The sequence below is a fragment of the Phyllobates terribilis genome, unplaced genomic scaffold, assembly GCF_046119375.1.
Source record: "Phyllobates terribilis strain yellow unplaced genomic scaffold, ASM4611937v1 Scaffold_10__3_contigs__length_209671492, whole genome shotgun sequence".
Lineage (NCBI taxonomy): Eukaryota > Metazoa > Chordata > Amphibia > Anura > Dendrobatidae > Phyllobates > Phyllobates terribilis.
The window spans coordinates 126,483,232-126,508,070 of NW_027362770.1; the positions used below are offsets into that span (position 1 = coordinate 126,483,232).

A 24,839-nucleotide genomic window follows, 5' to 3' on the forward strand; every position below is an offset into this window, starting at 1 on the left:
GACCTGACCTCCACAGTCACCAGACCTGAACCCAATCGAGATGGTTTAGGGTGAGCTGGACCGCAGAGTGAAGGCAAAAGGGCCAACAAGTGCTAAGCATCCCTGGGAACTCCTTCAAGATTGTTGGAAGACCATTTCCGGTGACTACCTCTTGAAGCTCATCAATAGAATGCCAAGAGTGTTCAAAGCAGTCATCAAAGCAAAAGGTGGCTACTTTGAAGAACCTAGAATATAAGACATATTTTCAGTTGTTTCACACTTTTTTGTTAAGTATATAATTCCACATGTGTTAATTCATAGTTTTGATGCCTTTAGTGTGAATGTACAATTTCCATAGTCAAGAAAATACAGAAAAATCTTTAAATGAGAAGGTGTGTCCAAACTTTTAGTCTGTACTGTAGCTGTTGGATCACACTACACATGAAAAACATAGGTTTGCATAGGAACTGTACACTCAAAATAGTTGGATATTGTTAATCAAGACTAGTAATTTTTTTTAAATATATTTTGATTTTATGTATGTGTGGCACCCCAGGGGTCTGGTTTCCACAGTAATAGCAATATTATGTCTGAGAGCAGGTGGGAGGTCTCTTGGTCAGGAATCCTATGCATGCCACACCTCCTGCCCAGTCCTGGCAGGTGAAGAACTTCCCCTATATAAAACTGGGGCTGAGGCAGGGTTAGAGAGAAAAAGAGTAGAGAGAGAAGAGGAGAAGCAGCTATAGGAAAGAGAGATCAGGAGCTCTGGGGAAGTCGTGCTAAAAGGAATCAGGGGCTGGCAGCTGTAGAGCTCGCCCTGATTGAAGAGTTACCACCGGACCCGGAGTCCGAGGCTGTGGGGACTAATCCTTACCCAGCAGCAGAAACCGACCGGCAGGGGATTTCAGGTCCTCTGGCCAAGAAACCCGAAGGCACGGTCACACGCGTGGGACCAGCACCGCCGTCGTGGAGCGGAAGCCACTAGAAGGCCCCGAGTCACCGGCCATACGGGTGAGCACCACACGGTACACTCAGGGACGTGGGCTACTTTTACCCGCCTCTAGCAAGGTAGCCAGAAGAGTACAATTAGTTGGGGAGGCCTACAACTCCGCCTGGGAAATCCCATCTGCTCAAAGACTGACCAGGCCCCGATCGCTAGCCAGTACTCCGGGAGGGTCTATCTTTATCACCAGTAAAGACCCTGAACTACACCGCATCGTCTCTGAGTGGTTCCTGCTACCCCCATCATCCACGTCGGCTGCCCTGAGGCCATACCCCTCCCGTTGGGGGTTATACCATCTACGCTGCACAATCGTACCACCGGCCTCAGCGGTCTGCCCTGCAGCGGCAGCTCCATAGCTACATTCAACGGGTGGCGTAGTCGTCCAACATCTACTGCTAATACTCAGCCACACAGTTTGACTCCCTGGGCACGGACCGGGTCACCGCCACGAGACTACTACCCCCAACAGGCCCGGCTCCGGGTAGTCCCCGCGTGCGCAACGCTACACCAAGTAGGCCCAGGGGCGCGTCATATGCATGATATTAACCTGTGATTTTGCGCATGCATAGAAGAAACCAAATTGCTGTGCCAGACAGTGATCTAGAAACATGCACCATTAAAGGAATCTGTCAGCAGGTATTTGCTATTTAATCTGACAGCTGTATAATAGAGGGCAAGAGACCCTGATTTCAGGGATGTGTCATTTACTAGGTTGTGTGTTGAAGTTTCAATACAAACAGTGTTTTATCAGCAGGAGATTATCACTACTTGACTAGGTCTCACATGCACGGCAGTCCAGCTAATCTGTGTAACCCCGCCCCCCCACCACTGATTGGCAGCTTGCAGACAATATACAATGTACACAGGAAGCCAATCAAGAGTGTGGGCGGGGTTATACACAGCTCAGCATTCTGAGCACTGCTACATCTACAGCAGATGAAACAGGGATTCTATAAAAATGACATCAAGCAGCCCAGTAAGTGACATATCGATGGAATCAGGGTCTTTTGCCCTATATTATGCTTCTCTTAGATGATATAGCAAAAATCTTCTGACAGATTGAATGCTTTAATACTAAATAACCAAAACATGCATAGGTCACATGAAAGGTCAATTTATCCCCCAGGGATTGAAGTCAAATGGATGGGAATTCATACTGAAAGTGTATTAGAGGAGATGTAGGATGAAAAATGGAGCTGGTGTCTTTGTAAATGTATTTTAGGAAATTAATTAGCACAGAAATTTGGATCTTATACGGTTATTTGTATAATTTAAAGTTATCAGCTATACAAAGGTGTGGGGTCAGACCTCTGGGAAGCCGACCGAATTGAAGAACAGGGCTCTGAAATGGCCCACTGGAGTGAAGCAGTGACTGACAGTCTTCCATGTGTGATTGTGCTTGGAGAGATAGCTGTCAGTCACTAATAGCACCGCCCACTGGACTCATGTGCAAACACCAGGGATAGCAATGAATAAAATACAAGTTTTACTGAATCTTTTCCAACAAACCTATATATCATTCCGCTCAGCTTCTCCTCCTCTATACCGTGCTATCCACAGATCGGACTGTAAGTGCAATGTAACAGGGTCCCTTTAACCTTACACTTAGTATTAAAAAAAAATGACATAACCAAAAGTAACTTAAATAACCTTGTAATATTTTGATGCATGCTATATAAAAAGGTACATTGTTTAGTGGTTTTATTTTGCAATATTATTAATAAAAGTTGGATGGCACATGTTCAGTACCTGCAATATTATCATGTTAAAAATTGGTAAAAAAATGAATAAAATATAAAGATCATCACCTTTTTGCCAGGGTAATCCCATTGAAAGGTGACTGCAGTATTAAACTCTACAGTCACAGTGCAATTTAAAACTAGTTGATCCCCTTCTAGCAGCTCGACTGTGTCTTTAGGAGAAAGGTACATGTCATAGAAATGGTATCCTGGAATTAAGAGAAGTCATGGAGTAAGGTGGATAAATAGAGCAGAAACAACCAACATACACATTGGACAAATTACATTATTTCCTACCCGTAAAGTGAATAAGGAAATAATTTGACACAAAGGTCTTGCCGTCTATAATGGCCGCACACTGGACGAAGAGGGATTCCTTTATCTTTTCTGCAGGGATGATCATGCCTTCTTTATTGTCCCATGTGACACTAATCCCATCTGGAACAATCATTGAGCTTTGCTAAAGGAATAAATGTAGAAATGTAAAAAAAATAATAGACTCGATCAAAAAGACTCAATAGGATTAAAGAGATTGTCTACTACTTTTACACTGATGGCTTATACTTAGGATAGGTCATCAATATCTGACTGGTGTGGGTGCAGCAGCCGGCGCCCCCCTCAATCATCTGTTCCAGGTGTCGGCAGCGGTCGAAACTGCTCATTTACAGAGCTGCACATCACAGCTCCGTCAACTGTATAGTGGCCGCGGCTGGGTACTGCACATCCGCCCCTTATTCAGATCAATAGGGGGGATGTGCAGTACCCGGCTGCAGCCACTATTCTGTCGACGGAGCTGTGCAGCTGCATAATTGAGCAGTTCCGGGCAGCTTTGAAACCGGGAACAGCTGATCAGCTGATCAGACATTGATGACCTATCCTCAAGAGTCTATGGAGGCCTCCCAACTCTCCCCCAAAAAGATGCTGTTGGGGAGACATGTATTGGGCTATTGGCATTTCAAAGGACAATTTTTTTGTCTTCAGGGGAGATAAGCTGTTGCCAGAGGAATCTGGCAATGGCTTTCTTTCTCCTTGTTGAAAACATATGAACAATGGTTCGGGCAATCGTTCGGTCGGCAGCTATCTCGCCAAACAATCCTATGCACAGGAGCGTTTCCTCTGTTGAGCATTCCTGTGCTCTCTATGTGAGAGGTGCTGGCAGCTTATTTTCCAGAGAACAAAGGTACTATATAGGCAGTCTGAAATTGGACATAGTGAGGGAGAATCGGGGGACCCCACACAAAGTAGTTATACACATTTGATATCAGAGGCTTTGGCCGACATTAGTCTAATATGGGTGGGGGCCTTCACTCTTTTGACTTTCTTGAGAGCAAAGGGCTAAAGAACAAAAGGATTTTGGTATGACCAGTTGACAAATGTGTATTGGTGCATCCTAATGTAAAGGAGTGGAGAAGCTACCCACATCTCTTTGAAGATTTTATGGTTATATAATGCATTGTGCTGTTTTAAATGTAGCTTTATCTGGTTTGTGTTCTGCAACAATGGGTTAGCTGCATAGGAATGCAGTTTCCTGGTGTCAGGTAGATAGGAAAGACTTTTGAGAAGAGGAAGGACCTATGGTCCTAATGTGAAAATCTGCATTGAAATGGGTATTTGTGTTCGAAGGAAACAACAAGGATCAAGTAGCAGAAGGATTCCTTGCAGGTCTAAAGCAAATGATTATATATATTAGATAAGAAGGTAGAGTGTAGCCAGACCTGAGGGTCATAGAGGAGAAGATGGCCATGCATGGACACAAGTTCTCCTACAGAAAACTGAAGATACATTGCCATGGCAAAGAGCGCATGGCCCACATCAAATGGACTTTGAGAGTAGTAGCGAGGAGTCCTACGGGTGCACCTCAGCCAGTGAGCTCCTCACAAGCTAATTGGAAATTGAGCTTAGCTGTGAGGGGCTGTAATGGCACATCTCGACCCCTGCGGTCCTCACAGGGGAATATGGAAGTTCCCATAATGGTTTTCTGGACTGATGTAACATGTAATTGAAGTAATGCACTGCCGAGTGTAACCGCTAAGTTCCTGCCTCTGGATTGGACAGAAGAAGCATTCTTTAAGTGTTATGCCTGCTATCTGATGTATATACTCTTCAAGTTGTTCAGCAAACAAAAGTTTATTTATGGATTTTGGTCTCCCTCATTCATCTCTATTCCATCTGGTCTTGTCTGCCGAGTCAAGTGGCTGCCGCCCTGCCCACTACACTACAACTATTGACATTCATTATCAGGCCGCAGGAGCTGTCAACCAGCTTATCACTCTCAGTAAATAAATCTGCAAATTGTTGTATTCTCTTAACATGTCCACACACAATAGGAAAGTTATTTTAGGTTTATGGTATGTGGGAGTCCTGATTCTCCCCCAATGTCAAATAGAGAGAAGGGTCACTAGTTTGATTTCAACTTGCTCGATCCCTTTGTTTTCATGGGGAATGAGGTGCTACCAGAGGTATCTGGCAACAGCTTACTTCTCCATTCAGATGGCACGCTTGGCCAAGCAAAAAATTGGTAGTGTATAGTGGCTAGAGATGGATATATTTAGAATTAAGGTAAAGTTCTTTTTTGTATTCTACACGCTTACTTAACTGTGGCCATACACATCAGGAAAATGTAGGCGGCAGGTGCCAATTTTGGTCAAGCGAGAAGTCTTTCTAACATAGTAGGTAACATGTCCCGACTTTCCCCAGATGACAGAAGTTGGGGAAAAAGGGGTTAGGCATATTAGATTTCCATATGTCCTATTCTCTTATTTTCATGGGAGATTAGGCACTGACGACTGAGTTGAATGTGCATGTGTATGGGAAGGTGGGAAGTCATGAAGAATAGCTGTTTGACCAAAACTATCAAATGAATATGAAAACCTAGCTTAGCAAAAACTTAAAGGGGTTAGCCACTTTTTTTTAAGTATGGCCTATCCTTAGGATTGGCCATCAATATCTGATCGGTGGAGATGTGACACTTGACTCCCCCACTGATCATCTGTTACCTGCTTCGGCCATAAACTCTGAGATGCTGCTGGAACACAGCAGTTGTGTCATTTCTATAGTGACAGTAACCGGGTACTGTCACGCAAGGTGTGGGAAAGACTAAGTGCAACACGAAGGGAAGAGGGGGAGGAAGTCCAAACACTAGAAAAAGGGGAAGAGGAGACCCCAAGGCAGATCTAATAACACCCTGCCTACCCTACCATCCCTATATTGGTTCCACACCAATTGCCAAGCAGGACCCTAAACCCTGTATATCAGTAGAGCTTGACCCTAGATAGGGAGCGGGGGGGGGGGGGTGAGCACTGGTCAGGCCCCACTACAAACTAAAGACAAAAAGGTAGACAAACAAAGGGGATTAACTTAGCTTGAGCAGACACCATAGAAGTAACGCCAACTGTCCTCCAAGGGCACTAGAGAAGAAGCCAGCCAACAGCTAGTGCTCCAAGCATGCACAAACATCACCGGTGATTGCCTGAAGCAAACTGAGGATTTTTAACTCCCATGTAAAGGTGTGTCAATCAGCAGCAGGAAGGAGGTCACCCCTGGGTCTTAAAGGAAGAAGGATTAAGAAGGTGTCTGCAATGCCAAGCGCAGTGACCTTCTACGGCCAGATCAAGAGTGACTGTCTATTACACCTGACAAATCCGTGACAGGTACTAAGGATCCACTTCCTAAGGCCGAGGACATTATAGTTTTGTTGGAACTGCTGTGTTCCGACAGCATCTGAGAGCTTCTGCGCTGGTAACAGCTGAATGGCGGGGGTGCCGGGTATCACACCCCCACCAATCAGATATTGATGACCTATCGTAGACCATCAATAAAGAAGTAGTGGCCAACCTCCATAAATGATCTCTCTAGGCAACATTGACGCCCCCTAGTCCTTATGATCAAATGGAGGGAGGGGCATTCTTGTTCCATGCTCCGCCCTCTAAAGCATTGAACAAGTCAAAACACAACCTGTTAGCTTTGCCTGGTCAGCTTATTCAACATTTAATATGCAGCCTTATAATGGCCAAAAAAGACCAAAATATAATTTCATCTGTTAATTCAGTCAAGCAGCAAAATTTATTCTGATATATTATTTCGCTGTATCCTGCACTATTCATGTCCTGAACATACAGAAGAATCCCCTGGTTCTTACCGTTTGCAGGGTAACATTGAGGTCTGGAATAGATACTTGGCACGGCACTCTGGTTGTTTCCTTATATATTACTATGGTCCCAAAAGGGTTGATGAATGGTTGCTCCCAGTCTGATAATACAAGGCAGAGAATCAAAGACAGATGCTATATATATTTAATCATGTTATAGGAAGAAAGGATGAATAATCTTATTGTTTTTTTCCTCCTTATCATTCACAATCCATTGTAGTATTATTGAACTTTCTCCAAAGTTATATTTTTTTGACGCTTGAGTAGATTGTGCTAGATTAATATGAATATACGATTCTGAACATTTTTTTTTACTTCTTAATACATTTTCATAGTGGTCTGATGCCAATGTCCAATTCTCATTTATGGGTATAAATTAAAAAATAAAGGGAGTTAAGTAGCTTACTGCATACAATGCATACATTGAATTCAATAAGAAAACAGTATGCAGTATTTTCCATATAAAGAAATTCATCATAGAGAATTGCAGATCTAAAAACTACACATTTTTGATGTGGACATTTACTTAATAGGGGTGTTCCACCCTTGTAAATCAATGGCATATTGTTAGGATATGTCATCATTTAATGATCAGTAGAGAGGTCCAACCAGTGAAACCCCCACAAATCCTGAGAAAAAAGGGGTCACTGAATTGCCTTCACTGTATTTTCCTGCAGATTGATTCCCTCGCCACCCGCCGTGAAGGGAAGACTTAAAGGAGTTATCCAGGACTATATTATTTTTTTTACTATGGGCCTAAGAACTAAAAGGCAGGTAGTTGCTAACTACCTGCCTGTTCTGCCCTACGCCGACCTCTGCCAGCACAGAGCAGTCACAGACCGCTCCTGACGTAGATTCTGTGACTTCCGCTGATGTCATGTCGACAGAGTAACGGCTTCTCTTACGCTCTTTTGAGAAGGCATGACTGCCGATGTCATGCTGACTGACAGCCAGCTCCCAGCTGCCTAACTACAGAAAGCCGGCTGTCAATCAGCATGACGCTGGCAGTCACACCCCATCTACAGAGCAGAACGGAAGAGAAAGAACTGCTCTGTTGACGTGGAGCAGCTGAACCACCGGCAGGAGCAGTCAGTGACCGCCCTTAGATTGCGCCGCATAGAACAGACAGGTGGTAAGCAACTTCCTGGCTTGCTCATAGTAAAAAAAAGATATAGTTCTGGATAACACCTTTAAGCTGTCAGCTATCTCACCCGACTCTCCTATACATGGCTCCTGTGTTCTCTACAACAGAGCCACTGTCAGACATCTTTGGTGGTGGCTTATCTATAGGAAAACAAAAGGATCTGCAGATTTCGGATATGCCGGATCCTTATGTTAGAATTAGGTGACACCATAAATATTAGACTGTCGGCTGATATTAGTTTAATGAGTATGCGGTCTTTTTTAAGGAGACAGACCCGAGCCGCCCGGCAATAAAGTTGCACTTTGTTCTTAGGATCTGCAGGAGTTCCATCGGTTGGACCTCCACTTATCGTAAAGACATGACATATCTTATCAGGTTTTTCAGTCTAATTTTGACCATCCTTGCTGGTTGAGATATTGGGCAATTTAAAATCAACTGACTAATTTTTTTAGACAGAGTAAAAATATTCTCAGTATACCAGTTAGAACTGATGTATCATACATATGTGTGTTGATAGAAAAAAATAAAGAAAGAAAATATCGCTATAAATAAATTCCTGAATACCTTTAATTAACAAATCATACTTGTTTTTGTCTACAGAGGTAATCACTGTAGGTCAGCAAAATGGCCACCGTCTTGTAACACTGCCAGAAATCTGTTGATAGCGCAGGTGCACGTAAGGATGTGCAGTTAGAAATTGCCCCCACTTCATGTCAAGGAAGTCATGCTTCCAGTGGTTATTCTGATCTACTTCTCAGGGCTGCTCAGGTAAGAAGAGGCTGCTCACATTGCTGTCCACCCAGTCTTTCTGATCTAATACTGGAGATACCAGGAGTGCCGAAGTAAGAAGAGGCTGCTCACACAGCTTCCCACCCTGTCTATATGATCTTATACTAGAGACACCAGGTATGCAGACATAAGAAAAAACTGCTCACATTGCTGTCTACCCTGTCTATTTATTCTAATACTGGAGATACCAGGGGTGCTGAGACAAGAAGAGGCTTCTTACACTGCTGTCCACACTGTCTATCTGATCTAATACTGGAGATACCAGGGGTACTGAGGTAAGAAGAGGCTGCTCACACTGCTGTCCACCTAGTCTATTTGATCTAATAATGGAGATACCAGTGGTGCTGAGGTAAGAAGAGGCTGCTCACACTACTATTCACCCTATTTCTGACCTAATTCTGGAGATACCACAGGTGCTGAGTAAAGAAGAGGCTGCTCACACTGCTGTCCACACTGTCTATCTGATCTAATACTGGAGATACAAGGCGTGCTAAAGCAAAAGAGGCTGCTCATACTGCTGTCCACCCTGTTTATCTGATCTATTACTGGAGATACCAGGAGTGCTGAGGTAAGAAGAGGCTGCTCACACTGCTGTCCACTCTGTTTATCTGGTCTAATACTGGAGATACCAGGAGTGCTGAGGTAAGAAGAGGCTGCTCACACTGCTGTCCACCCTGTTTATCTGGTCTAATACTGGAGATACCAGGAGTGCTGAGATAAGAAGAGGCTGCTCACACTGCTGTCCACCCTGTTTATCTGGTCTAATACTGGAGATACCAGGAGTGCTGAGGTAAGAAGAGGCTGCTCACACTGCTGTCCACCCTGTGTCTGACCTTATTCTGGAGATACCACAGGTGCAGAGGTAAGAAGAGGCTGCGCACACTGCTGTCAATCCACCCTGTCTATGTAATCTAATAGTGGAGATACCAAGTATGCAAACTTAAGAAGAAGCTGCTCACACCGCTGCCCTTCGTTTCTGAATCCTGAATTGCTGCTGTTATGACCTGGAGATAGCTTGACAGTATGCTATCTCAGCAGTGGAGCTTCCTACTGCGCATGCTTACAGACTCCTGTCCTATTAATATTCTAGCGCAGGTTTCTGTCAGATGTAAGATGACAGCCATTTTATTGTATCATAGTGATTATCATCCAACACAAAACAAGTCTGACTTACTACTTAACAGTATTTAGACATTTATTTCTAATGACATTTTCTTTTTATTACTTTTTTTTGCTCCCTGACAACACCTCAAAATTAAAAGAACACTAGAAGGAGTCATTGTCAATATCAAGCGTATAAGTACTATCCATGTATTATCTTACCTCTCACAAAGACATGGGTGCTGACAGCAGTAGTACCCTTGACCTTGGTGTTAATATATCGGTAGTGGCAACAGTAGGTTCCAGAGTCAGTAGCCCGAGAACCTATTATTCTGAAGATTTTGCAGTATGGTTTGCTTGGCGTTCCTTCACAGTCCTCCACTGTAACACTACGAGTGCCATTAGCAATCACAATCATTTCTGAGTCCTTGTCATTCTGGCTGGATTCCACGATGCCTCCAGGCCAAGTCCACTGCAGAGGCCACTGCCCCCTAAAAAACAGGACAAGTGAAAAATGGATTTAGACATGTAGAACTACCTCAGTTTTAGATATTAAGGTAGGTGTTAGATGCTATTAAATGTAAGAGTCTTAAATGTCTTGGTAATTGTTCCATTTGCTCTTGTCATGGGTTTATAGAAAAAAAATAAGACAAATTAAAAATGTAGAATTTTTGGGTAAAATCATGTTTTCTCTTGTATAAAACTAGAAGACAGCAGTATTGATAAATGGGGGTTGACAACCTATATGGTTGTGGGTTATTTGGTGTTCTAATCAAGGTCAATGAACGTTATCTAGTATGATAGTCTGAGAATCACCAATTTCGGATTTTAGGCTAGATAAGACTCAAGTGTTTGTGATGGTGCTCTTGACCACCTTGAAGGCAGATGTCGGTGGAAAGAAGGATTGGATATGTTGGGTTTTAAAATACACAATCTACCCTGGCTGCTGTTAAAGGCAATCTGGGGATCAACCCTCCAAAGCCATCTATATGGACACGCGGGTCATAGAAAGTTGATTAAAATGATACCTTGATACCTGTGATCCCAAATTTTATTCCAGAGTAATCCACATTTTTTCATATGTAAATGAGCTGTTAAGATCTATAGGTCGGACATAGATCTCCCTGAGAATCTGACTCAAGGGCTTATTTTAAAGGAAAGGGGTGTTACCAGTTTGAGACATGTAATGACTGACAGTCTGCTCTCCTGATCTACATCAAGCGGAGGGAAAAAGTTGGTAAAAGCTGTGGTGCTAGTTCTGTATTCACAATAAAATTTCCATATGTGGTATCAGATCATCTACGCGGTTTTAATCTCTCTTTAACACCCTTCTTCATCAGCAGGCCCACAATAGGCTTTTTCCATCTATTTGATTACTACGTTGGATTTCCAACCAGTTGGTGTTGCAATAGCTGGTATTATTACCCTCCACAGCGCAAACCTTTGTTGTGTTTCACACAACCTCACAAGGTGAGCAGTCACGGCGTTCTTTATTACCTCATTGGTTTATCGGTTGAGAACCTATTGCATTTGTATCGTCCCTCTTGTCTCTATAACTCATATTCTACATGTTTCACCCATTCATTAATAATAAGCTCTAAAAGCAGATCCTCAGGGAGATCTATGTCCGGCCCATAGATCTTAACAGCTCATTTACATATTAAGAAAAACGTGGATTCCTCGGAAAGAAGACATCGGATCGCAGATATCAATGTATTATTTTATTCAGCTTCCTATGACCTAAATGGCCATATAGGTGACTTAGTTGATCCTATTGACAGATTCTCCTAATCTGTTTCCTTTATCCCTCTCTCACAGTTGATGTAAACATGCAAGTTCAGCTGAGCTGTTGCATGCATGTTTATGAGGTGAAAGGATTACAACAAGGATTCGGCCAACAGCAATTTGAAGTATACTGCCAGCTTTTCTAATTCTATAATTTCTTAATTGGAGCTAAATTAGTGACCCAGTGTCATTTTATGGCACCAGAAATGGTTGTAACTGCTCCTTCCTGCCATAAAAAAAAGTTAAAATTTTTTGTTTTGCTTAATTGTATTATCGTCTCCAATCAGGACCCAAGCCAGGACCAGAAAAAGGATTTACTGTAGATTTTGTATCCAGACGTGTGTGATTATGACATCCAAATGTACGTGTCTTTAGGGTGGAACTACTCTTAAGGACACTGCAGGAAGCAGAAACTGTGAAAATACTTATGGAAAAAGGAGCAGCACCAATGATGTCCTCAGTCCCCAAGTCATTGTACGCCAATGATAAAAATGGATACTGCAAAGTTTTTGGAAACTCAGCCGAGCTCACGCAGAGAGCAGTGCTGAGTCAGTACATTGTGCTTCCAAAATTCGTGAATCAATCATATCCTTCAGATCTTACTTAAAAAAAAAACACTTCATGTACAGGATGGGATCCTGATCTCCCTGCTTGATGGGCAATCATTATCTCTATGAGGCACCTGCACCACGGAGCTTTTAAAGCAAGGGGGGTTAACTTAATGCATTTTTTTGCGGGTGGTCTGCAGTTATGGTATTGTATGGCACAGCTGGACTTCATTATAGAAGCAGGAGAAGCATCAAATTGGAATAAGGGTATGAATAAGGGCTTGTAAGGGAGAGATGAGAAGCCTGGCTTCCTTCCACTTAAGCTTCTTAGTGGGGTGAAAAACAATATCTCCATCCCCCTCCCTCGATTACAAATGAATATAATAATGTCCCTAGGTTCCAACTACGGCTCCCCCTTCCAATAACAAACAATGTGTTGGAACAGGTTCCGTGTGGATCTTAGAGATTTTGTGAATAACACCCTTAGTGACTGACAGACTTTGTGGAATGGAGGGTGAATGTATTTGAACTGAAGATAATTTGCCAGCTTTTAAAAAGTTCACTTCGGAGCATTCGACTGCACCCCCGTAAAGTAAAAAAAGTCCATCAAAATGATTCAAAAAGTTGACAGCGCTAAAGATGATTTGGGAATTGCTCAACATTTATTATATTAAACTGAATAAACATTAAGAAGTGTGAACATGTTCAGAATAATATTAATGAAAGTGGAATTATGTGAAACCAGTCCCTGTTCTGCTACTATGCCTGCATAGTCATCAGTGCCTAATGGGTACCTTCTGGAAGGACACATATAGTCTGATAAGGATGGGACCATTTACAATTGTAAAATGCATGTGGATATAATAATAGAAAAAAATGGCCCTGGAAATATTACAGATTTTATAGTAGGGATTCCCCATAGTAGAGAAGTCCACAGTTCAAGTGACGCAAAAAGATATTGCCCATATCATATGATCTACAACATTTCAGTTCCACAAAAAAGGAGAGAGAGAAAGATTTTTCAGCTCCAAAGTTCGGGTCCCCATTGATTTTTCGGGTTCAGGTTCAAGTTTGCAGACTAAAGTTCGATTGGGTACTTTGGACTAAAGTTCGGTTGGGTACCAGAACCCGAACTTCCACAGGTCCACTCATCCCTTACTCATAGCCTTTGCCGCATCAGAGAAGCACAAGAGGAGTGAAGCTTGTTAGATGAAGTGATCCGCCCAGTTTCAGAGGATGCAAGCGGCACGTGCTTCTAAGGAATATCACCCAATTTGAGACTGCAGGGGTGGCTGGTAACCTGGGCAATAGCTGTAAACTATATAATTAAAAATCCCTCAATTCTTGAGAAGCGGTAAATTCCAAATTTAAATTTTTAAAAAGCATTTTGCAATTTTAAACATTTAAGAACTTGAGACAACCCATTTAAATCCCCTGTTTCGTGTCACCTGTATTAAGGTTTTCTTTTTGGATATTACTTTTGAGTACTTTTTGAAATCTTATTCTGTGTAATGACTTCTTGACTTTTCTCTAGAATAACCCCTAGATGCCCTAGCTGCTTTGACCCCTGGACTGCAATGGATTGTGATTGACCTTCTGAAATCTGACCCAGCTTCTCTATCTTCCCTATATTGGATCCAACTTTGTCCTTGCCCCTGTCTTGTTCCAACCAGGCTTGTTTGGCTTAATCCTATAAATTGCTCCACTGGTCAACAGCTACTGCGCAGCCAGAGCAAAGTCTAGATCTCTGTATTGATGCGTAAAGGTACAAACCAAACAGGGGCGCACATACTATTGGTGCAACCTGTGCAGCCGCACCTGGGGCCCAAGAGGTAAGGGGGGCCACTACCACCTTCAAAGCAAGTGGAATTGTGCATGATGATGTGCTATTAGATTACAAAGGGCCCAGATATTGTTCTTGCACAGGGGCCCTCTTCTGTCTGTGTCCTGAAACCAAGGAACCTTTGGACCCTGCTAAGCCAAAATGGCTACTGCCAAGCCAGACTATAGAAGCTCCCTTTTAGTTGGCAGAAACATACTAAGGTTAAAAAAGGCACAGTCTACTCTTATACTACAACAATTATCTAGAACACGGGTCCTGAAACTATGGCCCGCGGGCCACATGCGGCCCGCAGAGGATTTTTATCTGGCCCGCCGGGCTGTGGGCGGAGGAGAGCGGTGCCAGCGCCCGACCTTCCCCCCCGCTTGCTCTGGACCCTGGCAGCCGGATACCTATCTCTCCCCGTGCCTCCGCAGATCCTCTGTCTTCCTGCTCTGAACTCCCTGTGACGTCTCAGGTCAGAGGGTGCGGTGACATCTTTACACCGCGCCCTCCCCTGAACCATCACAGGCAGTGCAGAGCGGGATGAGGCCGGCGACGCTGGAGTCCGGAATTGAGCAGCTGCAGCAGGTGAGGAGAAGTGAGGTGAGTATTTGATTTTTTTTTTTTTAATGTATGGAGGCATGGGACATAATATTAGGGGTGACATGCTGCATGGGGCATTATATGGGGGGGTGGCATCCTGCATGGGGCATTATATGGGGGAGTGACATGCTGCATGGGGCATTATATGGGGGGGTTGACATCCTGAATGGGGCATTATAATGACAGGGGAGTGATATCCTGCATGGGGCATTATATGGGGGGTGACATCCTGAATGGGGCATTATATGGGGGGGTGACATGCTGCATGGGGAATTATATGGGGGGTGACATCCAGCATGGGGCATTATATGGGGGGGGTGACATCCTGCATGGGGCATTATAAAGACAGGGGAGTGATATCTTGCATGGGGCATTATATGGTGGGAGAAAGGGGCATCCTGCATGGGGCATTATGTGGGGGGTGACATCCTGCATGGGGCATTATAAGGGGGGATCAACCTGCATGGGGCATTATAAGGGGGAAACAGCCTGCCTATTGAGGACCTATGCTGCCTATTGGGGACATTTACCTGCCCATTGAGGACCTATGCTGCCTATTGGGGACATTTACCTGCCTATTGGGGACATTTACCTGCCTATTGGGGACCTATGCTGCCTATTGGTGACATTTACCTGCCCATTAAGGATCTATGCTGCCTATTGGGGACATTTACCTGCCTATTGGGGACCTATGCTGCCTATTGGGGACATTTACCTGCCTATTGGGGACCTATGCTGCCTATTGGGGACATTTACCTGCCTATTGGGGACCTATGCTGCCTATTGGGGACATTTACCTGCCTATTGAGGACCCATGCTGCCTATTGGGGACATTTACCTGCCTATTGGGGACCTATGCTGCCTATTGGGGACATTTACCTGCCCATTGAGGACCTATGCTGCCTATTGGGGACATTTACCTGCCTATTGGGGACATTTACCTGCCTATTGGGGACCTATGCTGCCTATTGGGGATATTTACCTGCTTATTGGGGACCTATGCTGCCTATTGGGGACATTTACCTGCCTACTGAAATACCGGTTGATTTAACTTTACTTGTTCTTCATTTTAAATATTGTATTTGTTCCTGTATTGTTTTTTTTTACTTCAAAATAAGATATGTGCAGTGTGCATAGGAATATGTTCATAGATTTTTTTTAAAAAACTATATTTCGGCCCTCCAATGGTCTGAGGGACAGTGAACTGGCCCCCTGTTTAAAAAGTTTGAGGACCCCTGATCTAGAAGCAGGCAAAAATTTCAATATTCATATTTTTGACTCCAAATTATAGCAATCAGAATAAATGTCCACAACCCATGGAGAACACATAATTTGTAATATTACTTTCAAGAGAGGCATCCAGATCCCTTTAAGGGTTTGTCCCTTACTTTAAAAGTTAGTGTTAATGGGTTCAGGCTGTGTCACACTGGTGTGCTAAGGGCCCACCAGTAACCAACTTCAGGGACCCACTTCTCAACTACATGCAAATGTGACATTATCCTCAATCACAAATGTATATAACAATGAACTGCGTAGATTGTTAAATGAATAAGATGCTGCCTTTGTCTGTACATAGTGATTCAAGTATATTGTGCCAAGTACTGCTCATATAAGAGGGTGGTGGCCCACCAGAGGATTCTCCTGTTCTCCTGTGGGCCAGTCCAAGGCTAGGTCCAGGTATGGGTATTGTGATGAAACAGCTTCTTATATTAATCAGCCAAACGTCTAGATTTCTTAAGCTAAGAGAAATACACTATTGTGTATGTGTTGATTTGTGAATGTATGTGTTTTTCTGTAGCTGGTCAAGAAGGACATACTATTATGTGTATAAATCTGAATGTTAACTTCTATTGGTTTTGACACAATGATGTTTGTTACTATGCTAATTGCATATTGTACTAAAGCCAGCTAGATGTTGATTTAAAAAGCCCCTGCAACACCAACTATGTAAGTTGATTAAATGCACAAACAGTGAGCCATGTGGAATAATATCACCCCTAATCCTTGACTTGTGGATGTGTATTTCAAAGTGTAATTGTAACTATTTAAGGGATATATGCCTCTGAAGCAGGCAGAATTGAAAGAGAGAATAAAAGATCAGACAGAATCTTCAGGACATCAGCTTGGTAGCATGGCTCGATCCAGAAAGACACAGATTTGGATTCTACATGATTCTGGCCTAAGGGTACATGGCCCTGACTGGAAGGATATGGATCTGCTCCATTGACCATCAGAGAACCTATGGATACATTTGGGGAGACCAGGTTGGGACAATGAAGTCACCTGGCCCCATAGATATGTTGTTTAGGATTGCCAGGTGGGATCCTTCGGTTGCCTGGAACCCGTGGAGACGTTCAGAGAAGCCAGATTTGGACCAACCGTTCATCTGGCCCCACGGAAACTCTCAGAGAGACCAGGGTGAGACCCTCGGGTCTCCTGGCATTGTACCTCAATGGACTGTCAACTTCCTAAGCTTGCCACTACCTATCTCTGTGGGGGCTCTCCAAAAGCGGGAGGGCCTCTGGTTGAGGTGGTTTGGCCCTGGACGTCCCAAAGTCGCAGCTGCTCTATTCCCATCGGACCAGTGAAAGGGTGAGATTGTGTAATTTTGCACCATCTTGGGTATTTGCAGGGACTGCTCTATGTGTTTATTGTCTGTTTGGTGGTTCAATAAAGTATTGCCACACTGTTTTACCCTCTCCCTGTATTATCTGAGTAGTATTACATCCACGGAAGACCCGGGTCTTTACAGGTATTAAATAAAAAAAAACGTACTTCTGCTTGGACAGAACATAAAGGTTGAAGCATTCACGTGGTGCCCCTTGCCAGATTTGATTTCAGGAGACTAGTGGGGGACATAGCGTCGGTCCGGTAGGCGAATATCTTTTTCTTTTTAATTTAGTACCCCACCCTGTGCCCCTTTAACTCCTTGCTGACATATGAATTAATAGTTTGTCTTAAGTCAGGTGCGGATGTATGGAGCAGAGGATGGCTGTGTTATACAGGTGGCATCTGCCTCTTGTAGCATTTATTGGAATGAACTGCGATCACTGCTGTTTAACTATTTAAAGTCCACATTTAAATGGACTGGTTGGTGTGTGCGAATGCACCGGTTTCCATCACCCCCTCCTCACACACAACAAAATCGCAGATTGCGGATGAGTGGTCATGGCAGTGAGCGCCTGCAGAAGACCCCTATCTCTGTCATCTTGATCCAGTGCCGGAGCTTCGTAAGATAATGTAATTTTCACTATATACTCCAATACTGAATCCAGAAATTATATATAACGTTTCGTCCCAAAACCTGGACCTTCGTCAATTATAGATTGCTGTAAGATCTTGCATACAGCAACTGCAGTCACACTCTTGCGCCCACTAACATAGCTCACATGGATCTTACAGCAATATGTATCTTATGAACATCCAGGTTTTTAGACTGAAATGTTATATCAAATTTCTGGATTGCCTACAATTAAATAATAATTAAAAAGTCTGTACATTATTTTGGAGTGTCAAGTACTAGTATACATAAAAATGTTTGGTATCGCTGTAATTATACTGAAAGAGAAAATGATGTTGCCTGGTAATTTTTAATGCAGAATCAGTGGCGTAAAAAGAAAATTTAAAAAAATGGTGGAATTGCGTGTTTTTTTTTCCACCATTTAACACTTTGAATTTTTCTATTTAATTTTTCTTCTTTTTTCTATTTAATTGTATGGTAAAAGGTGCCGTTCAAAACTACAACAAGCCCTCGTATGGCTTTGTCAACAGAAAATTAAAATGTTATGGCTCTTGGAAGAACAGGAGTGAATAAATGAAAGTGCAAAAATAAAAACTGGCTGCAGTAGAATAAGTGAACTATTGACTTTTTCCTGTAATTTTCTATTTGTAGATGTTGTTAAAAAGGATCCAGATATTAATTTTCCTAGCTTCGTCTGTTACTACTCCCTACTTTTGCAGTGTTTTATAATCTGTACCAGAATGAATGAATTTATATAAATATATATATATATATATATATATATTGTCATTTTTGTTAATACATGTGGCAAATAAATCTGAAGCATTTTTTTGACGGATGCGCTTAAAATGTTCTTGCTAAATTTTTACGAAATATACATTACATTTTTCATTGACAAAATAGTGATTGTGTTCTTTAAAAAGTTTCCTAATAATGTATTTAATATTTGTTTTTTTAGGAAGGATTGAATCAGTTTTCTAATACATTACTAGGTTACACTTTTTCTAGAATTCCAAAAGCATTACAGATCTGTCACTGAGTGGCTGTGGTGCAACCTTTCCAAAAAACTTGTGAGGTCCAGTCAATTACATTGGACTTAGATTGGATCTCAGGGAGCACTGGAACAAATAAAATTAGATTTTTTTTATTGGATATTTGCTAGTTGTTAATGTCAGGTAGTTGAAAAGTTTTCTCAGAATGATGCTTATATTATGAGCTGGGCTCATGTGGAGAATCTATGTAGAGATCTGGCCAACTCCATGTCCGATGCCTTGCTGAAAATCTAAGGTCAAATGTATGCCTGGCCTTCAAATTTAATTTCCTCGTTCGCAAATCTTCCCATGTCGTTTAACCCAACATCCTTCTTTGTATTTTCAGAAATTATTTGTAACCTCATTTTTAAAAAAAAAAGCTTAAAAAGAACCTAAATATGCACATTGCTTCTTCAGAGAGGAAGAAGATTGACCTCTAGTGCCACCTATTGATTGCATCGCTTATAAGCCTCCTTACACTGGCATGCCAGGCATGTCACTCTCCTCAAGGAGAAACCTTACTCCTTAGATCCTAAAATGATTCTGTCACCATGAAAATGCAGTCCAATCTGCAGTCACCATTTTATAGACCAGGGGAGATGAGTAGATTGATATATAGTTTTGTGAAAAAAGATTCAGTATATCCTCTGTTATAATCATTTAAACCTCTACTCTTTCTGGGATTTTTGGTCCAGTGGGCGGTCCTATCAGTGATTGACAGCTACCTCTGTATGCACACTTATAGAAAGACAACTGTCAGTCACTGATGGGACTGCCCCCTGGACCTAAAATCCCAGAAAGAGTAGAGGTCTAAATGATTAAAACGCAGGTTATCCTCAATCTCTTCTCGTAATTCTATATATCAATCTGCTCAGCTGCTTCTGCTCAATACCATGGTACCTGCAGATTGGGCTGAATTTTTATGGTGACAGGTTTCCTCTAATTTAAAGGAACACAGTTATTTCTTTTGAAAAATAGGATTTGCCTATCACCACAGAGGGGCTCAAAAGAGGGACACAGGTGGCTAAACTTCCCATGGCCCATTTTTGGTTTTTCAACAGTTTAGGATACTGCAGCTCCTCTTTGGGATATGACCAAATGAGCTAGACTTTGCTCCCTATAGGAATAAATGAGCCTTTGGCACCCAAGACTCTGTTGAAAGTTCACTGATAGTGCTTCAATAAATGTCTTTTGGTAGTTACTAACCCCTGCATACTATGAACACCACACAAGTCACACAAGACTTGCCATTTGGATATGATCTGATGAGATGAGCAGACATTTGAACTTGAATTCTCCGACTTTGTTGAATTTTCCCCAAAGTATTTGATGTGTTGCGAATAAATTAAGGCGATTCGCAATACTAGAAAGCTTGTCATTGCTCGGAAAATAAAATACACATGGGGAGATGAGACAGTGAGAGGACCCCATTGACCATAAGATTTTACACTCTACAGTAGAGAGAGAGAGGGCCTTGCTAATCATAAGAGCTTACACTCTTCAGGAGAAATTGACTGTAGAGATGGAAAACGACTCTGCCATACAGATCTGAAATGACTCTGCTGTACAGACTGTTCTCCACTGGGAACCGCAGATCTGAAATGACTCTGCCGTACAGACTGTGCTCCACTGGGAACCGCAGATCTGAGATGGCCCAGGTACTGACCACGACTGTACAAGGTATGATAATCCACAAGATGTCGTAGCTGCAGGTCATTACGGGGAAGCTCGTACGGCCAAGCAAAAATACATCAGCCTTCTCGTGGAAATTGGTGCCAGGCAAGTTTTTTTTTTTGCGAACCACAAATTGAATTTCAAAGTGTTCGACCTACCATGAAACTACGAATTTCAGAAAACCCAACTCAAACTTAATCCAACGTGGACTGATCAGCTCGTCTCTAACTCTGACCAAGTCATCTAATTATCACAATTTTCAGTTTGGATTCTTACTCTTACCTACTTTTCCTGCTTCCAACACATCAACTTCAAGAACTAACTGATCACTTGCTACTTATTATATCCCACCCTTTGTCAAGAGCCATGCAAAATTATCAACATCATCATTACATCAGCTTTCTATGGCTCCATATGATTAATCTGCAGGTTAAAAGCGTTATGGAGGTGCCCGGCTGCAGTACTTAAAGTGTGGCACTTGGGAGAAAATGAACTTTATTTCTCCCTGGAGCTACCGACTTTCAATCATACAGGTGTGCCCGAAGCAATTGCAATTCAATTTTACACTAATATTTTTAAGTTGCCTGTAGATTACAGCAAGCAGACCATCTGTGCAATCATGTCATTGGAGATCACCATTATTCTGGTCATTATTTTGCTTATCAACTATGAACTATGTCCAACTGATAGTAATTAACTTTGCCACTTGTTGCCATATTTGTATCTGTACCATCATTACAACAGAAAAAACATGCTATTATATGCAGAAATCCTCATCCATTCTTGGTCTTGATTTCTTCATAATATTTCACAACTCTTGGTGGGAATGTATGGTGAATGATGGTAAAGTCTTCCATTTGTTTTTGGCAGATATATAAAAAGCTCAAATTTTCTCTAACTTGTGGTTTGGGCATTTTAGCTGCCAGTTTATTTAATGTTTTTTTCAGATTTACAGCAAAGAAATGTAGGTTATACTCTCTGCTATGTGTTGCCAATGCTTCTCATTATGGAATCATCCCATATGGGCTCATCATAAGATGTTCAGAGTAAGGTCCCATGCACATGGCCGTATTTATGGCTGTAATATATCTCTCATAAAAGTGTATTTCATCAGAGAATAAAAAAATCAAGACATGCTTCATCGGACTCCGTATATATGAAAGTATTCTCTTCTGAAAGCATTACTTTTAAAGGGTTGACCCAACAGGTGACAACTTGCTGATTGCATGGGGTCTAACAGCTGGAACATCCCCCCCAACTAATCCTGAGAATGGGGTCTAAAATGCACAATGCATGACCACCACTCCAGCCTGACATGGTGTTTTGGTGCGCCAATCTTGAGTTAGTACAACCCTTTTAAGGCAAGAAAAGCTCCATATATAGGCACCTGATGGGACCTCTGTGATGGTGCACCAAAGCTGTGTGGCTCCATGAAGGAAGCCATATGATCACACTGCCGCGGCGTACAGGTTTCGTATCACTATATATTAGGTTTAGCGGGAAGTGACCATGTATTCATTGGTCTCTATAATATTTGGATACCCTGTTATGGACATGCTTCCTCCCTTTTGTGCACTATCATGTGCATTAAATATGATTTAATAAAGCATAGTATGTTTTACTTTAAATAGCCAGACAACCTGGTACTTTACATGAAAATCTAAAAAATAAAAAATCTAAAAAAAATTATAAAACTGTATAATATAAAAAAAAACTAATACAAAATGTGATCCATATAAGATATCTGTAAAAGACAATGTGGCACCAGATGTATCTAACATTTCTGGCAATTTAGTTTAAAAAATATCAGTTTTCAGGTGTTTTGTCAAATTTCTAACATTGAATGTTTGAGTGTTGTCAAATAAAGAGTAATTGGATCCAGACTGGAAGATATTTGGCATTTTTGTAATGTGCCTGTCCAAAATCTGTGAAGATTAAATGTTCTCCACAGGAGCAGACAGAAACTCTTATCAAAGATAATGATGATGACTGCACAGGAACTGTCACACAGTTATAATATAGGACACAGCAGTTCAACCTTCACTTAAGGTATAATTATAATTTATTAGTTTATAGACATGTTACTGGCCCCTTCTGCAACATGGAATTTATAGTAGAGCTCAGATGAGTATGCAGGGAGAAAAGAGATAGCAAAATAAAGGCTGAAAAGAAGAAAACAGGAGATTAATCTACGTGGAAATAAGTAGACTGTATATCAGAGAAATGCAGAGTGTGATAGACAACAAGGCATGGGGGTGTAGTTCAAGAAACAAAAACTTTGAGTGCATTTTTAAGTTGTCTTATTCTTTTTGTAATTAAGTCGGCTTGTCAATCAGATTCCATTTTCTGCAACCCTCAGCAATAATCTGTCACAATTGTGGAAAGTTGTGGCCAGCCATACATTTGCCTTGCAAGACATGAACTGGATACCTCTCTATACCTACATCTATGGTCAAATGTTGCATTTAATTCTAAATTCAATAATTGTAACATATGAGCCTGTAAATCTCTAACTGAGGTGAAGTAGTTAAGAGGAGTAGAGTTATAAAAAGGCACTTACAGAATTCAGACATTATTCTCTGACTTGATGAGTTCCGAAAAGTCAACTTTTCAATATTCAGTGTATCCAGCATTATATTTCCAAAGAAAACTGGGAACGGTTTCAAATTCAATTCATTACAGAGTTGGAAAAACAGTACCCTCCACTTGGGATCTTGGACAGGCATAAGTGATTAGTGAAGTATTTTTTTTCTTTTCTTTTTCTTTTCTATGGGATATTAAGTCCTGCGGCTAGGATTAAGGACCAAGAAGAGGTATACTAAAAAACAAGTGGTGCACCTGAAGTTCATGTTTACTAAAGGCACTACAATTTTGAAAAGCATTTATATTTTTTATAATTTTTTAAAGATGGATGGGGAGGTGAACTCAATTATATATTTCTTGTTGTGTCTTTTTTGGCAAAAGGGTTGAATAACTGGAGTTGAAAAAAAATTGTCAAAAGTTAATTATAGTGTTGTACAAAATTTATAATAAATAAGTGGCAATGACAATAGACAGGGTAGTGTAAAAGAATTAAAAATTCCATACAACGACTAAGAGTGCGGGAGCCGTAAGTAGAAGTGGAAGCCCCACCACCAGCTATCCTGGTAGTAGTACTGCCACTACTGGCCTCATTGTCCTTGCGCAAATGTATTAGTATGGAGGAAGAGGAGGGTGTTATGGCACAATACTTGTCAAAGCAGAATTATGTTACCTCTGACAGCAACACCATCAGTTTGAGTCAATCTGATCACAAATTACTAAAGGGGATCATTTATGCACCATTTTTTTAATTTAAAAAAAAACATGAAAAGTCTGTGTGTATACTATTATAACATGGGCTGTTGGATTCTACCATTTTTATGGTGAGGTCACCTTGACATTACTAAGGTGGTGTTTGCATTAAAGAGATTGAAAGGGGTTAGATACAGTCCAATGGGACCTCAGAGAGTTATACACATCTTTTCAGAACAATTGGAGTAGCAGCAATCGGGAAATCCGGCTTTTGGAAAGATTTGTCGAACCTGGCGAATTTGAATTTCAAAAGATTCGATCGTCTCTATAAAATAATAATAATTGTATTCAATATTAATAATTATTATTCATATTTATTATTGGCTAAAATATTATTTGGCATTGAAGCAGAAAATTTCTTCCTGATCAATGATATCACAAGTCGATTACCACTCATTTAAAGCCACTATGGGTGGGGGGATGAAATCTCATTAATATCTATATATATGAAGATATTATGTTTAATCACAGGCTGCGGGCATGGGATTAATCATTTCTAAAAGAAGGATACATAATGCTCCGGTTTTGGCCCATGATTTGCAGTTTTACAGACACCTATTAGGTTTGGGCAGCAGGTCTACATGTAGTCCCCAGTGTTCTCTAACCAGATTGATGTTTATTCTGAAATTCAAGCTTGTGTTCTGCATGATCACAATGGAGATTTGATACTACCTGCCTCTACCAATAATAATAAAATATCCGGCACAGGAAAAAGTTTAGCCATGAATCGTTACTCTTATTATTGTTCCCAGTAATTTCACTTGATGTATCTGTGGCCTGATTTATAATATCACATTTGACTTTGTTGCCATTTTTCTGTGCTCTCCACGAACCATTTGTTATACAATTCTTGATTTAATAAAAAAAATATTCCCGGAGTAATTGTTTTTGTGAAATATA

The 24,839-nt window shown here is 41.5% G+C and overlaps 1 protein-coding gene across 2 annotated transcripts in view; it reads right to left on the reverse strand.

Moving 5' to 3' along the window:
• FLT4 (fms related receptor tyrosine kinase 4) overlaps nucleotides 1-24,839 on the reverse strand; it is a 338,737-nt gene that overhangs the window by 113,943 nt on the left and 199,955 nt on the right. For both annotated transcript variants that reach the window (XM_073649775.1, XM_073649774.1), the window contains exons 3-6: nucleotides 10,125-10,393; nucleotides 6,860-6,969; nucleotides 3,019-3,181; nucleotides 2,791-2,930 (exon numbers count right to left, since the gene is read on the reverse strand). In XM_073649775.1, coding sequence (XP_073505876.1) covers nucleotides 2,791-2,930; nucleotides 3,019-3,181; nucleotides 6,860-6,969; nucleotides 10,125-10,393 — 682 coding nt within the window. The remainder of the gene's footprint in view (nucleotides 1-2,790; nucleotides 2,931-3,018; nucleotides 3,182-6,859; nucleotides 6,970-10,124; nucleotides 10,394-24,839) is intronic.